This window comes from Eumetopias jubatus, unplaced genomic scaffold, assembly GCF_037043125.1.
Source record: "Eumetopias jubatus isolate StellerSeaLion01/CBP00866 unplaced genomic scaffold, mEumJub1_p1.0 scaffold_9, whole genome shotgun sequence".
In the NCBI taxonomy this organism is placed as follows: domain Eukaryota; kingdom Metazoa; phylum Chordata; class Mammalia; order Carnivora; family Otariidae; genus Eumetopias; species Eumetopias jubatus.
The window spans coordinates 36,200,293-36,214,974 of NW_028274815.1; the positions used below are offsets into that span (position 1 = coordinate 36,200,293).

The 14,682-nt window shown below is 47.4% G+C and overlaps 1 protein-coding gene across 3 annotated transcripts in view; it reads left to right on the plus strand.

Moving 5' to 3' along the window:
- Positions 1-2,395: 2,395 nt before the first annotated feature.
- The window catches only part of LOC114219690 (two pore channel protein 2-like), a 36,509-nt gene continuing 24,222 nt past the window's right edge, over positions 2,396-14,682 (plus strand). For 2 of the 3 annotated variants that reach the window (XM_088026184.1, XM_088026183.1), the window contains exons 1-3: positions 2,396-2,470; positions 11,193-11,281; positions 12,305-12,419. In XM_088026184.1, coding sequence (XP_087882310.1) covers positions 2,396-2,470; positions 11,193-11,281; positions 12,305-12,419 — 279 coding nt within the window. The remainder of the gene's footprint in view (positions 2,471-11,192; positions 11,282-12,304; positions 12,420-14,682) is intronic. The other variant, XM_088026185.1, reaches the window with a different exon arrangement.

The window sequence follows — 14,682 nt, forward strand, 5'->3', positions numbered from 1 at the left end:
AAGCATGTTCACATGTGTGCAGATAAAGAAAGAGGTAGAGAAGGATGTTCACCCAAACTGGCTAATAGTGGTTATCTTTGATTAGTTGTTTCAACTCTTTACAATGATTACATTTATATTTTACAAAAAAAAAAAAAGCCATTTTAAAAGACCTTCCATTAAACAACCATTCCATAAGTCACCACTTGGGATAGAAATAGAATAATTGTCTTTTCTCAAGGGTGTGCAGAGTTTTATGGCGATCCTCACAATAAACATTTTTTTTTAAAGATTTTTATTTATTTGTGTGAGAGAGAGAGCACAAGCAGGGGGAGCAGCAGGCAGAGAGAGAAGCAGACTCCTTGCTGAGGAGGGAGCCTGACATGGGGCTTGATCCCAGGACCCTGGGATCATGACCTGAGCCAAAGGCAGATGCTTCACCAACTGAACCACCCAGGCGTCCCTCACAATAAACATTATGAGAATTATTTCAGACATCCTGTAGACATGGGTCATTGGGTACAAGCTGGTATGAATTCTGCTCTGCCATTTCACCTGCTTCCCATATGGCTGCCTGTTCAGGAAGTGGGTATTCAAAGAGGAAAGTTTCCTGCGCTCTCCTCCGCTAGGTGCTTGTCCTCATGGGGTGGGACAGCATGTACAAATAGAAAAACAGAGGCACCATGTGGTTGTTTTCATGAAGAGCATGGGACCACAGAGAGGAAGCCATCCATTGGCCGGGAGAAGTGGAGGAAAAGCTTGCAGGGGATGTGCTATTAGAATTGTGTGGGAATAATCAGAGGAGGTGGGCGGTGGCAAACGCAGTGCCTGGCTTGCCCATGAAGGGACTGGGGCCACATGGTGCTCTCACAGCAGGCCAGCCTCGTGGCTAGACCTCAACTCTGGCATTGAAAGGCAGGCCGGTGTCCTATATTCATTTTCTATTGCTGTGTAACAAATTGCCACAAATTTAGGAGTTTAAAGCAACATCCTTTTATTATCTCATAGTCTATAGGCTGAAGTCCAGCAACGCATGGCTGGACTCTATGCCCTGAGTCTCACGTGGCTGAAGTAAAGGCATGGGCAGGGCTATGTTCCTTTCTGGAGGCTGGGGGTGGGGGTGGGGGGCGGAATTTGTTGCTAGGTTCATTCAGATTGTTGGCCAAATTCAGTTCCTTGCAGTTCCCCTCTGTCTTCAAGGCAGCAACATTCTGGCCAGGCACATGGAGCCCTTCCTGGGCTTCCAATCTTTCACCTCCCCTTCTGCTTTTCTCTAATGCTTTTAAGGGCTCATGTGATTCCACTGGGCCAACCTAGATAATCCAGGATAATCTCTGTATTTTAAGATCAACTGATGAGTGACCTGAATTACATGTTCAAAATCTCTTTTGAATGGGTCAAGTAACATTATAGCCCCAGGGAGTAGGACCTGCAATCTTTTGGTGGGGTGGGGTGTTGGGCGGTGAGTAGGAGTGGGGTGGGATTCTGCTTGCTACAGTTTGAGTTGGACCTTGGTAGCCATCAATACCTAATACAGAGTCCTGATGAACCACCTAAGAGGATACCATGCTTCCTGCTGGGTGACCAGGGCCAGTCCCAGCCCGGCCAGCCCTCCTCCTTCTCTGCGAAGGGTCAGTGAAGTTGGTTGGTACTGGGCCCAGGGCCACCTGCCCTGCTGGCCAAGGCTCATCTAAGAATTGGCCTCAGGTATTTTAGATGTATTGTTATAATAAATTCATGACCAACATTTTTAAAAATCAGGAACAGTCGCATGAAAATCTGCATTTTTGCTTTCTCTGGAAAATTCATCAGTTCTGGCAATGCTGAGTTCCTGGCCAAGCTGGAACTGGTGGCACCCTGGGGGCAGGGAGGAGGGTCTGCGCCCCCTCCCCAAAAGTATCTGCCCTAGGAGGCCCCACTGAGTCCATACCCAGTTTTCCCCCAGGGTCTCCACTAGGACGAGGAGAGAATCAACATTTACTGTGCCCTCGCCAGTGGCAGCCACTGAATATGTATTAACTCATTTAATTCTCAAAACAACTATTTTATTGGTGCTTCCACGGCACACGGTGCGGGCCTTATGCCAGGGTGGCCTCTAACCCACGCCGCCACCAGCCGGAGCTCGTCCCCCGCGGCCCCTCGGCGGCCTGCCCCCGCCCCCACCGGCTCCGCGTCCCCGCCCCTGGCTCCAGAGTGCGGCCGGGAGGCCGGGCGGGGAAGGGGCCAGAGGCTGGAAGCCCGCCGCGCCTGCCGCCGCCGGTCCTCCGCCCTCGGGGCCGCCACGGGCCGTCTCCGCCGTGGTCACGTGAAGGGCCGAGCGGAGCGCGCCCAGCCCGGGCCTCCCGGGGCCCGAGGACAGAGTCCGCCGCGGCGGCTCCGACGCTCCCGCATCCCGGCCCGCTGAGCCGCCGCCGAGATGCCGGGGGCTGGCCGAGCCGCGGGCGTGCGCCGCTTGCGCCCGCAACCCTCCGAGGAGCCGCCCGCGCAGGAGGTAAGGACGCCCCGAGGGCTGGCGGCGCGCGTCGACGGCAGAGTCTCCGGCCCCGGCCCCGAGGTTTCCCTCCCGGCGCGGCCACCCCCGGAGCTCCGACCCCGCGCAAAGCCAGCGCCGGCTGCTGGGAATAAGGGCCCGGTGTAGGTAGGCGGGCGAGGAGCCCCCTCTTCCGCCCCGGGGCTGACTCCGTCCTTTGGGCCGCGAGAGCCCTGGCGCCGGGGCTGCTCCGCTGGGAAGCGCACAGGCGGCTGGAGCTCCCGCGATCCGCGCCCCGGGCCGCAGCCCTGCACGCTGGAGTCGGAAGGGGGGCCGTCAAGTCCGCGCCCGCGCTGCCTGAGCCCACCCGGAGCCGCCTCCCCCGGGCGGGGGCCGCGCTGGAAGCCGCGCCCGGGCTCCGTGTTGGGGGTCCGGTGCCAATTTAGCGCGCCCCTGCGCGTCCCGGGGTCTAGGGTGGCCCGTGCTCGCCGCACTGTGCTCCATGGCGGCAGGAAAATATGCGAGGGTCCCACTGCAGGGAAACGCCCGGGAAGAAGGCTGCAGGATGTGGGTCTGGGAGTGCTGATGCAGCCCGGGCTCTTCTCATCCCCGCGGGACGAAGCAGATGGGCTCAGCTCTGCACTTCTTTGGAAGACGGGGAGCTTCCAAGCAGTCATTCCTGGACTGTTTCCTGTCTCTGGATAAGAACTCAGAGTGCGGAGGGAAGCAGAACTCCAGGCGTTGGAGCCCCTGCTCTGACTCAGAAAATCCTAACTGTGAATTACAAGATGAGGGCGGCCCCTTACCTGGTGGAGCCTCCCGTTTCCCCCTCTGTAAGGTGGGGATGAAAAGTCACGCCCACCTCAGAGAGTGTGAAGACCTTGTGAGTCAGGCCCAGGGCACAGTGCCTGGCACGCGGTAATGACAGCCAGGCTTCAGGCGTCTGTGGGAACGTTCATGTGGTTGGGCAAGTGTGTGGGAGGTGAAGGGTCTTTTAGTCCCTTCTTCCTCGCCCCGTTGAGCTGGCCTCTTCTGCTCTGCACTGTTCTGCTGTTGCCCCTGTCCCTTCTCCGTGGGCCTGCTTAAGGGAGTCCACCAGGTAGGCTCTTTTGTGTAGGGTTTAAAATCCCTGCCTGGTGCATTGGCCTCCCTCTTTGGCCTGCTGGTCTCTCAGAGAGGCCTGGCCACTTCCAACAGGTGAATTCTACCATGTCTCCTTAAGGTAGAGGAAAGCAGGTCAAGGAGAAGGAGGAGGGGAAGGACTCTTGGTCCCTAGCTCTGACCCAACCCAGGTGCTGCTCCCCTCATTCTGCACAATGATGGACTTGTGATCACCAGAGTTTTCTATGGCAAGAGCATCTTTTCAGACTGAGATTGTCCATGTCCTTCCTCTGTGTACTTAATATTTCTTTGTCTAAATAAGAGAAGAATGTAGAAAAAAACTAATCATTTGAGACCTCAAGAAATGCAGGGAGGGCTGAAAACAGCCCAGAGTCCTGGTTGAGTCCCGGGTGAGGCTTTTGGCTTAATGCACGCCTGCAGGAATCACATACTTATGTCTCAGTAGCTTTCAAAGACCTCTCCCAGGGGAGCAGGCATAAAAGGTGGGGAGCCTGGTACCAACTGGTAATTCTAGCAGAACCCCTCGTTTTCTGAGATAACAGCGATGATTGAGTCATTAAGCCAAGCAAGGCTCTGACCTAAGATGCTTGGTGGCCACGATGACGTGGTTAGTTTGGGGTCACTTAATAAAAAACTGCCTAGTCATCGGAAATGTATTTCTGCCCTCTCCTTTCAAGTCGTTTTTTAGATCCTTTTTCTGCCGGGTGTTTCTTTTGGCAGATGCTGAGGTGGCAATCCACTCCTTTGGTACTTTTACCAACACTTTCAGCTTTGAAATTGAAATAATCCAATGCTAGTGACCCTCTGCCTTACTGTTGGTTAGAATTACCTGGGGAGTTTTTTAGAAATGTATCTGGGTTCAAGCCCTACTGCAGAAATTCTGATTTAATTGGTCTGAGTGGGGCCTGGGTAACAGTCACTTTAAAGCTACCAAGTATTGAAAGCACAGCCAAGGCTGAGAGCCCATGTCCTGTATGCTGTTAGTTTGTGATCTGTGTGATCACCTCTTGATATTTTATGTGCTTCTCTTTGAATGTTCTTATTCTTAAAACTTTTCATTCAAGTCTTAGATTAGCCTGGCTTCAGGCTCTTTGGGTCTCCTGGTGTTCCCTTATAGTGATTTGCAGAGAAATTTTTTGCAGGAGGAAAATGGGAGGAACCAGGAGGGCCTGGGAGAGGATGAGTTACATCAGGTGGTCACAAGCTGAAATGCCCACAGGGGCCAGGGAAGAACATAAAGCCAGTGGCCTAGGTGGGAATGACTCAGCTGGAGAGTGGGGCTTGTGGTGACATGGAGGGTATGTCTTTTGCCCAAAGAAGATCATGGTTATCCACTTCGAGTTGGTTGTGGCTCCAGGGGCTATCATAGATTGCAAAAATGGCCATAGATTCTTCCCATCCTGGATACAACCCCATTTGCAATGAGCCTTTGCAACTCCTTACATCAGGAGATGGAGTCAATTTCCCCAGCCCTTGAGACCATTGACCATGAGACTTGCTTTAGCCAATGGGACAGCAGCAGATGCGACACAAGCAGACATATGAAAAATACTCGAGCATTGGTGCTTGCTCTTCTGATGCTCCTGGGAACCCTTTGACCACTGGCATGTGGAAGAGCCCTGGCTAGCCTGCTGCATGATGCACATGGCCAAGACATGTGAGTGAGGCTGTCCTGGGCCATCTCCTCCAGATGACCATACAGATCCCCTAAATTGGCCTAGACCAGAAGGACTTGCCTGGCCGACCCACAGAATTTGAAAAAATAGTGAGTGTTTATTCAGGTGACCTGAGTATCAGGGTGGGTAGCAAAAGCATATTGAAATAGAGCCCAGCGTTGCCAGATGTTATGACCTTTCAAAGAGAAACCAGAAGTTCAAATTTTTATGTAAGCTCCAGTTTTTAAAAAAATTTGAATTAGTAACCAGCATCCATGAAGCACTCTCTGGGCCAAACAAAACACATCTTTAGGCTGCCCTTGGCCTGCAGGTTGTTGGTCTTTCTGCACAGAGGGACTAACAGCTAACTGCTACCCCTTCTCTCATGGTCTTGCCATGGCTGCCATGCCCCGGCTTACCCTTAGCAGCTAGCTCTTTCTTTATGTGAAATGCCCACACTACACTTTATAACCCCAGCTTCTCTTGGCAGTCTTTCCATTTGGAAACGGAAGCTGCTGATATTGCCAGTCTTCATGGAGGAAGTGAGATTTGAGATGGGCCCCCCATGAAGGAAAGTTCTAGAAAGGGTACTCCTGGTTTTAGGTGTGGAAGTGGGGCTGATGATGGCACAGTGGACACTAGTTTCAGCCAGAGAAGAGGGCTACCACCGTAGGGAAATGAGGGAGACGAAATTGGAGAGACAGGAGATTGTGGAGCCCCTAAATGCCAAGTTTGACATTTGATTCTGTGGGCACTCTAGGCAAAGAGAAGTCACTAGAACCTTTTGAATAGGGGTTGCATGGGGAAAGCAGTGATCACCTCTATTCTGGGTGTCAGTGTGCCCATAACCGATGGGGGCAAGGAAGGGAGCAGAGACAGGAAGTACAGTGCTTGTAGTGACAGAGGGAAAAACAGATGGGAGAAAATTGTCCTTAAGATTTACAGTAACTTCTTTTTACCTTAGGTTGTGGTTAGTTAGGTTAATTTTCTTATGTATCTAAACGAGACTTACGAGCTTTTTTTAAAGCACTTCTATCAACAACTTCGTCAAGGTTCTTGTCTGACTTAAAGGTATCTGGAGCTTCCAGTTGTTTATTCCTACACTGGGGACATAGGGAAAGAACTTCCTTGCTTTCTCGTGGGAGCTTCTGGAAATGATCATTCCCTACCCCCCTGCACTTTCTCTGCCCTCTCTCCCTAAGGGATTCTAAGTTATCCACCTTTTCTCAGAATGAAGGCTTACAGTGTTGAGAGGGCTGGAGGAGAAAACACAAAAATCTTAAATACATTTTCAAATCTTGGGGAGAGGGAGAAAATGTCCCAGCCAGAAGAAAAGGACAAAAAGAAAATCCAGAGAAGTCAGTTATTGCCCTAGTGCCATGAGAATACAAAGCATACAAGAAGCAGGAGCAAAATGGCCATATTTAGACCAGTGATTTTCCATCTTGCCTGCATGTTGGAATCCCCTGGGAACTTTACAGATTCGTCCTGGGTCTCACCTCCTTGAGACTCTTGATGCACTTGGTCTGGGCAACGGGATCTTTACAAGCAAAGCTCGGAAGGTGGTGGTAGGTGCTGTGGGAGTTCAGAACTGCTGTCCTGGCAGGCTCCAGTGCCTCCTCGAGGCCGGGTCTGCTGTTGTGAGGTGCAAAGCCATCTATAAGCTGCGTCTGGGGGGAACATTGCTATTTGGTCTTTGCTTGTTTTCATGGTAGATATGGGCAGTGGATCGCATGTAAACTTGAAAGTATGCAGTTTTGAAACAGCATGTCTAACACAAGCCACATTCTTGGGTTGGATGAAAATGATTTGTTTTATGGAAAGATCCAGATGGCCTTAGTACTAGTGAGAATGGTCATTACACTAAGTTTGCCTGTGGAGAGTACTTCTTCCCAAGCAAAGACGGACAGGAGCCTTAGAAGTTGCTCACAAACAGGTCGGAGAGAAGGAAGACAAGTAGGAGCAGAAGACAGAGCGGGTGAGATTTTAAAAAGACGCAGATGTCAGAAATGGACTAGGTAAGAATGGGAAGGCTTGGAAACAACATAAAGGTAAATTTGCTGTTGTGAAAGTGTCAGCGTATTTAAACGTAACAGACGAATTCAGGTGGCCAGGCTGGTGGGGGGATTGGAAGAGGTGCCCTGGTGCTTATATCATTCAGTGTGGGGAGCCTGCGTAATGTCCGATGGAGGTAACCCCCCAGGGCCTGGCTGGCTGAGGAATTTCTGCTGAGCATTTTTTTCCTCTTCTCTACCTGGAGGGCGTGTGGGTGTCAAACTGCTTGTTTGTGGACAAACCATTTCACTGGGACTGGAAGAATGTTAGTAGCATCATCTTTTTAAATTGGGAATGTTAGTGGCTTTAAGAGATTTTGCCTTAAATATATTTTTTAAAGGTCTTCATATGATAATTCGTTGCTGTTCCAGTATAATCTTTATGGGGCTTAATGGAACTTTCTTAAGATTAGTGTGCATTCACTTAAAAAAAACAAAACCTCCTGTTGATCCTAGCCATTTGCTTTTCTTTTTTTTTTAAGATTTGATTTATTTATTTATTTGACAGAGAGAGAGACAGCGAGAGAGGGAACACAAGCAGGGGGAGTGGGAGAGGGAGGAGCAGGCTTCCCGCGGAGCAGGGAGCCCGATGTGGGGCTCGATCCCAGGACCCTGGGACCATGACCTGAGCCGAAGGCAGACGCTTAACGACTGAGCCACCCAGGCACCCCTATGCTAGCCATTTTCTACCTAAAACAGATTTCTTTTTTTTTTTTTTAAAGATTTTATTTATTTATTTGACAGAGAGAGACACAGCGAGAGAGGGAACACAAGCAGGGGGGAGTGGGAGAGGGAGAAGCAGGCTTCCCGCAGAGCAGGGACCCGATGCGGGGCTCGATCCCAGGACCCCGGGACCATGACCTGAGCCGAAGGCAGACGCTTAACGACTGAGCCACCCAGGCGCCCCTATGCTAGCCATTTTCTACCTAAAACAGATTTCTAAGCATATCCTGGAGAACTCTAGTGTTCCTCAGTGTTGGAGATGTTCAATGGAAAAATCATTGGTATTAATAGATTACCTACTAAAATATTTTTAAATATGTCAAAGAAAAATCTGTGATAAGTGTTTAACACATTTATATGGTGCTGCTTAGTTTTTAAAAGATTTTTTTTTAAAGATTTTATTTATTTATTTGACAGAGGGAGACACAGCGAGAGAGGGAACACAAGCAGGGGGAGTGGGAGAGGGAGGAGCAGGCTTCCCGCTGAGCAGGGAGCCCGATGCGGGGCTCGATCCCAGGACCCTGGGATCATGACCTGAACCAAAGGCAGACGCTTAACGACTGAGCCACCCAGGCGCCCAGTTTTTAAAAGATCTTATTTATTTATTTATTTATTTATTTATTTATTTATTTATTTATTTATTATTTAGAGCACGAGCAGGGGGAAGTGCAGAGGGAGAGAGAGAGAACGTTAGGCAGACTCTGCACTGAGCGTGGAGCCCAACGTGGGGCTCCATCCCATGACCCTGATATTATGACCTGAGCCGAAATCAAGAGTCAGATGCTGAACCGACTGAGCCACCTAGGCGCTCCTGGTGCTTCTTAGTTTTTAATAACCTGCCTTTAAGAATTGCTGTACCAGCCCTGAGAAGGCACGTGACTCAAGAGGGGTTGGGTTCTTAGAGCAGTTTATTCATCTTTGAGATTGTTGTTCCATATCTATTTTTAATCAAAACATTTATCTTTCTTTTTGGGCAATTTTTAACAGCTTTATTGAACTATAATTGATATGAACTAAACTATACTTATTTAAAGAGTGCAGTTTGGTGAGTCTTGGTACATGAATACACTCGTGATATTAATACCACAGTCAAGGTAATGAACATATCTGTCACCCCTACAAGTTTCCTCATGCCTGCTTGCCATCCACCCCTCTCTCCATCCCTTCCTCCCCAGGCCCAGGCAGCTGGTCTCATTTGTGCCACTATAGATTAGCTTGCATATCCTATATACTCATGTAGTAGGTACTCTCTTGGGGGGATAGGAGTTAGCTTCTTTCACTAGGCAGAGTTACTTTGAGATTCATCCATTTTGTTGTGTTTATCAGTAATTCATTCCTTTCTATTGCGGGATAGTCTTTCATGGTATAGATATATCACCTTTTGTTTATCCGTACACCTATTTGTGGACATTTGGGTTCTTTCTGGTTTTCAACTGTTGAGCTGCTATGAATATTTGCATACAAGTACCACTTTGGAATGGTGTTCTAACGTAAGCCGCGTTCTTGGGTTGGATGTAAAGTCTGTGTAGACATGTGTTTTCTTTCTCTTTAGGAACTTAGGAACAGAATTGCCAAGAAACTACCAAACTGTTTTCTGAAGTAAACGCACCTTTTTCCATTCCTACCAACAATGTGTGAGAGTTCCAGTTGCTTTACATCCTTGTCAACACTTGGTGTGGTCAGTCTTTAGTTTTAGCCATTATAGTCGATATGAAGTGGTATCTCACTGTGGTTTAAATATGTATTTCCCTAATGACTAATGATGTTGAGCATCTTCTTATGTGCTTCTTTGCCATGCATACGTATATCTTCTTTAGTGAAATGTCTGTTAAAAGACTTATCTTAGTAACTAATGTTTGTGTTTTTTAATGGAATAGAACTTACTTTTTTAAAAGTGTTGCAATATGAAATAAATTGAGGAAACACAGTTCTGCTGTGTCTCCAGATACATACTTTTGTATATTTCTCTAAAGTTTGGAATCTTTTGACCTCTCTGAATACTAGATGCGTTTGCAAAATTGACTTGCTTTACCAATGATAAATTTCCATCCCAATTCCAACAGGAAGATGTCCTATGTTTTGAGGAGGTAACTCTGGTAATTGAATGGATAATCATGTTGTTTTCCTCCTCAAGTACATAGGAAGGTCTAAATAGCTAGTCTGTTTGTATGTGTGCTTATCTCATTTATACAGAATCAGAAGTGTGAGTCATCACCAGTGGGGCTCAGCCGTACTGGTCATGAGGAGATGTAAAGTCAAATCTCAAGATGCCCCTTTGGCTGATTGGATATTGTTAATCATTTTAAGTTATATGAGTGTTGATGAGAAGCAGGAAAACATGATGCTCATGTACTATTTAGAGGCATATCAAAGGCGTAACTTTGGGGGAAACAATTTGGTAGTATCTATCAAAATAAAAAACACAAATACCTTTCATTCACAAGTTCAACTCTATCCTACAAAAACATTCATATGACACAAAGCTATGCATGTGTGTCTGTGTGTAATACATATTTTTAAAAATTCAATGTAATTGTGTTCAAAATAGAAAAAAAAAAAGGGAGACACTACCTAAAGGAAAAGGCATTTATTAAAAAGAATGGGGTAGGTGTATATATAGTCACGAAAAAAATGTCCAGAATATACTGAGTGAGAAAAGTAAGCTTTGTATCATATGAAAACAATTTTATTATTTTAAAATTCTGTGTATGTATAGAGTGGGGGTCATACCTTAAGAAGGAGTTAGCTTCAAAAGTCATCCAGAAAGGCAGTAATTTATGTGTCAAAATTACCCTTGAAAAACACTCTAACCACCCGTCAAGTACCCTAAATATAATTTTGTGTTTATATATTTGTGTGTATATAGCCTATATATGTTAGTATAAATATGCCGTTTAAGGACATGTCTATATATATATATATATACTAGTCAGTGCTTTCTGGTTTTCATTTCCTCCTCTGAGAGCCTATATTTGAAATCAAGGAAGTCCAGCATGCCTATGTCTCAGCCCCACTGCAGGATTCCCAGTGCCCAGCAATGGATCTGGAGATGTACATACAGTACTATAATGTTAATTACCTCTGTCAAGAGCGGGATGGGGGTGGGTTCCTTTTTGTACTTACATATGAAAAAGAGAAATGTCCTTTCCTCTTCTGAATGATGTTCTCTCCTTACTTTCTCCCAAGGAGGACCAGGACCTCCTCCTGGCAGGTGCCTATGTTTCTGATGCCCAGTACAACAGAAATGTTCCCTTTGAAACATCTCCTCAGGCCATCAGGTAATGAAAGGGTTAAACTGTCACATAAAGCAAACTGTCCCCTAGTACTTAATAGTCTTGAAGTTAAACCCAAACCGAAGACATTATCTCCACAAACGTTTTTGGGACGTTTCTAGGGTATACACATAGATTTGGAGTAAATCCTAAAATCCAATGCTTTTTTTTTTTTTTTTTTTTTTAAGTTATAAGAGCATGGTGCCTCACACATAGGAAAGCATTCAATAAATACATTAAGGACGGGTAAATGAGTAAATGAGAACATCCAGAACAGGAGAGAGGGCATCCAAAGTAAAATATATATCATCTTTTCCTCTTAGACATGATTTGTCTTCTTAGAGTCTAAGTGAAAAGTCTTGTTCTTTTTCTTTCTGTTGCCTTGTGATGTAGTCCGTACATTTGTTCTTTTCATAAGAATCCCGCCTTTTCTCTCTCACCCCGTAAACGTTGAACTAAGACCAAGAATTTGGCCCAAAATAAGGAAAAAAACATTTCTTATCATCAGGGCTCAGTGCCAGTGCCGCCAAAAGCAATGAACGCCTCATTCCTGGAAGCTTCAAGCAGGTTGGGGGGACTGCCCCCCACCCATCGGAAGAGAACTGTGTGACTGTGAGATCTCTCTGAGTCTATTGTGTCGAGATGGGACGATGCACATTTTAAATTGGTTAGGCTACCCTGCCACATAATAATAGGTCACTTTAACTGAGGGTTTACTCTGTACTGGTCACTGTTTAAAGTCCTCTAAAAGGATTCTCTTATTGTCACAATCACCATGAGGAAGGTATAATCATAGCCGGAGACTGTTAAGAGACTGTGCTTTGAGATATGATAATATGTTGATTTTTTTCTGTTAGTGTTTTGTAATGCGTGCTCAATTCAGTACTGTCCCTTGCTCCCTAGAATTGAAAGGAAATGTGGCCAGAGCCATACTTTGTATTTTATCTACCATATCTTCTAGTGGGAAGTTCGAGTGCTGTTTAACTCCTGCTCCTTATTTATAAACACCTCTATTCTTTTCGTCTTCAGACTTTACTATTTTTATAACCACTGGACAATGCAAGTAGCCATCTACTTCTTTATTTGTGTCGACCTTTCCCTCGCCCTGTTTGAAGAACCTGCGCTGTTTCCACTGCCTTTCTTGGTAAGGATTAAAAACAAAATGGCTACCTAGACTTTGTCATTGATGAGTTGGGCCCCCTTCCTCTTCCTTCCCCCGCCCCCCGCAAATTTCAATAAATATGAACATGGTTTTATTTTTATTGCTAGGGACTGGAAGAATTCTGACTATTCCCTGAGCTGATGCTTCACTCATAAGCATTTTCAATGGAGTAGAAGGTTTCTTGTCTTCTGTGTACACAGGGACAGACTGGATAGACAAAGGATATTTTCAAAGCATATCTATAAAATGGCAAGTAGACAGCGTCATAATATGGTGGAATATGCAACTTGTACTTGCCACTTTTCCAGCTTTTTTCTTTCCTAAGTCACTATTTATTGGTGATTAGTAGCTGATCACATATGATTTTGAGTAACATATCAAATTAACCAGCTATTCCAGATCAGTCTAAGTAATAAATTGATGATCTATTCATGTTAATTCCCAACTTGATGCTGCTTCTGCAGAGAGTAGGAGTACTCCTCTGAAAGTAGGTATAACAGAGACTGGATGACTTGGAAGGCCCAGAGTATTTACTGTCTAGTCCTTTAACAGATAAAATTCGTTGATCCCTAGCTTTAAAGAACAGGCTTTTATTACCTCCCATGATTCTGTGGGTAACAGAATCTGTCCAGCTGGGCAGATTTTCTGTTCCTGTGTCATGAGCTGGGATAGTAGATATCTAGAAGCTCTGTCCATCTCTGGAGGCTGGCAGGTGCTGCTGGCCATCAGCTGGGAGCTTGCCCGGCTGGAGCTGTGGACCAGAGGGCCCTGCTCTCTTTTACACGGCTGCTGCATGGGGCTTAGGCTCCTCCCAGTGGGAGAGGGGGAGATCCAGGAAGGAGCATCCTCGTGTACGGGCACCATCAAGCTTCCGTTTGATGACACTTGCTGATGTCCTGTTGGCCAAAGCCCATCAGGTGTTGGAGCCCTGAGTCAACAGGGGAGGACATCGCACAGGGCTAAAAATTGGAATCATGGTTCATCGGGGGCCATCAAAGTGATGGTATAACATATGATGTAGATGCCACAATTAATGGAGTCTCTGGATAGAAAACTTGTAGCCCAGGGACTATCAAAACAAACACAAAGTTGGACTAAGCAGAGCTGTGCATTCACAGACCCAGACAGTCAGTCCCTCCCTAGCAAGGCCTGCTCTGGACGCCATGAGCCTTCCCTGGGGTTGTCTCCTCAGCCCCTTTCCTCTCTTCCCAAGTCCTCCCCCTTCCGGGTGTTGGTGGTCCCGTACAGCTTCGGGTTGGCTGCCTCGGTTCAGAGTGCTCCTTCAGCCAGCATCTGTACCTCCAGTCTCTAGAATCCAACGTGTCATGCTGGGGCTTTGGCCCAGAGGCAGCGTTACCGAGCACATCTTATCTTGAGCAGGGCTGTCCTGGAATCACCCCAGGCCCTTTGGTATGCCTGGTCTTGACAGTGAGTCTCTAGAACCCTTCAAGGGTGAGCAGGCTGAGGGCTAGAAGGTTTGCAAGGGGCTGCAGCCCGTGCCGGTGCCCAGGACCCATGAAGGCTGGGATGGGGGAAGGAAGACTGTATCACCTGCTGCTTTCAGGGCCCAGAGCCAGCCCCTTCCTTCCCGTCCCTTAGGGAATCCATTCCTCCAGCCCTCACCCCAGACCTTTCTGTCTTCCTAGCCTACACCAGGTTGCCCTGTCCCCAACTCCTCCTGCTCTGCCATCCTCCTCTCCCCGTGATGGAGATAAGTGCCCTTGTTAGGGAGGACTTACTGCCTCAGGGCAGTCACAGGAAAGCTTGGGCTGCGTCACAGGCTACTGAGCTAGCTGCCTGTAGGGAGTTCGGAACTGGAGTCCTGTCACCTATGGAGGACACGGTCAGGACGTGGCACTGGGGCTCAGTGGCCTCCATTCTTTCCTCCGACCAGGCACAACAGGCAGAGGGCAGCAGTGGCAGGGATGGCTAAGGAATGACCCGCATTCAAAACAGATCTCTGGGGAGTTACCCTACTGTCAGGGAAACTGAACGTCTAGATGCCTATTCTAAATATGAACGTGAGAATTGGAGAGCATAGAAGACGCCCATGTCTATCGTCCTTGCCCTCCCCTTTTCTGGGGAAATGCTTCTGGGTCCCCTGCCTGCTGATTCAGCCCCTCCCAGGAAGCCCTGCCTGTTAGGTCACGGGATTCATGGCTCGAGGACAGGTTTCCTTTTAAGAGGAAGAAACCATCCCCACCAGCAAAGAATTTGGCTGCAACTGGCAGTGAAATGAAGGGAC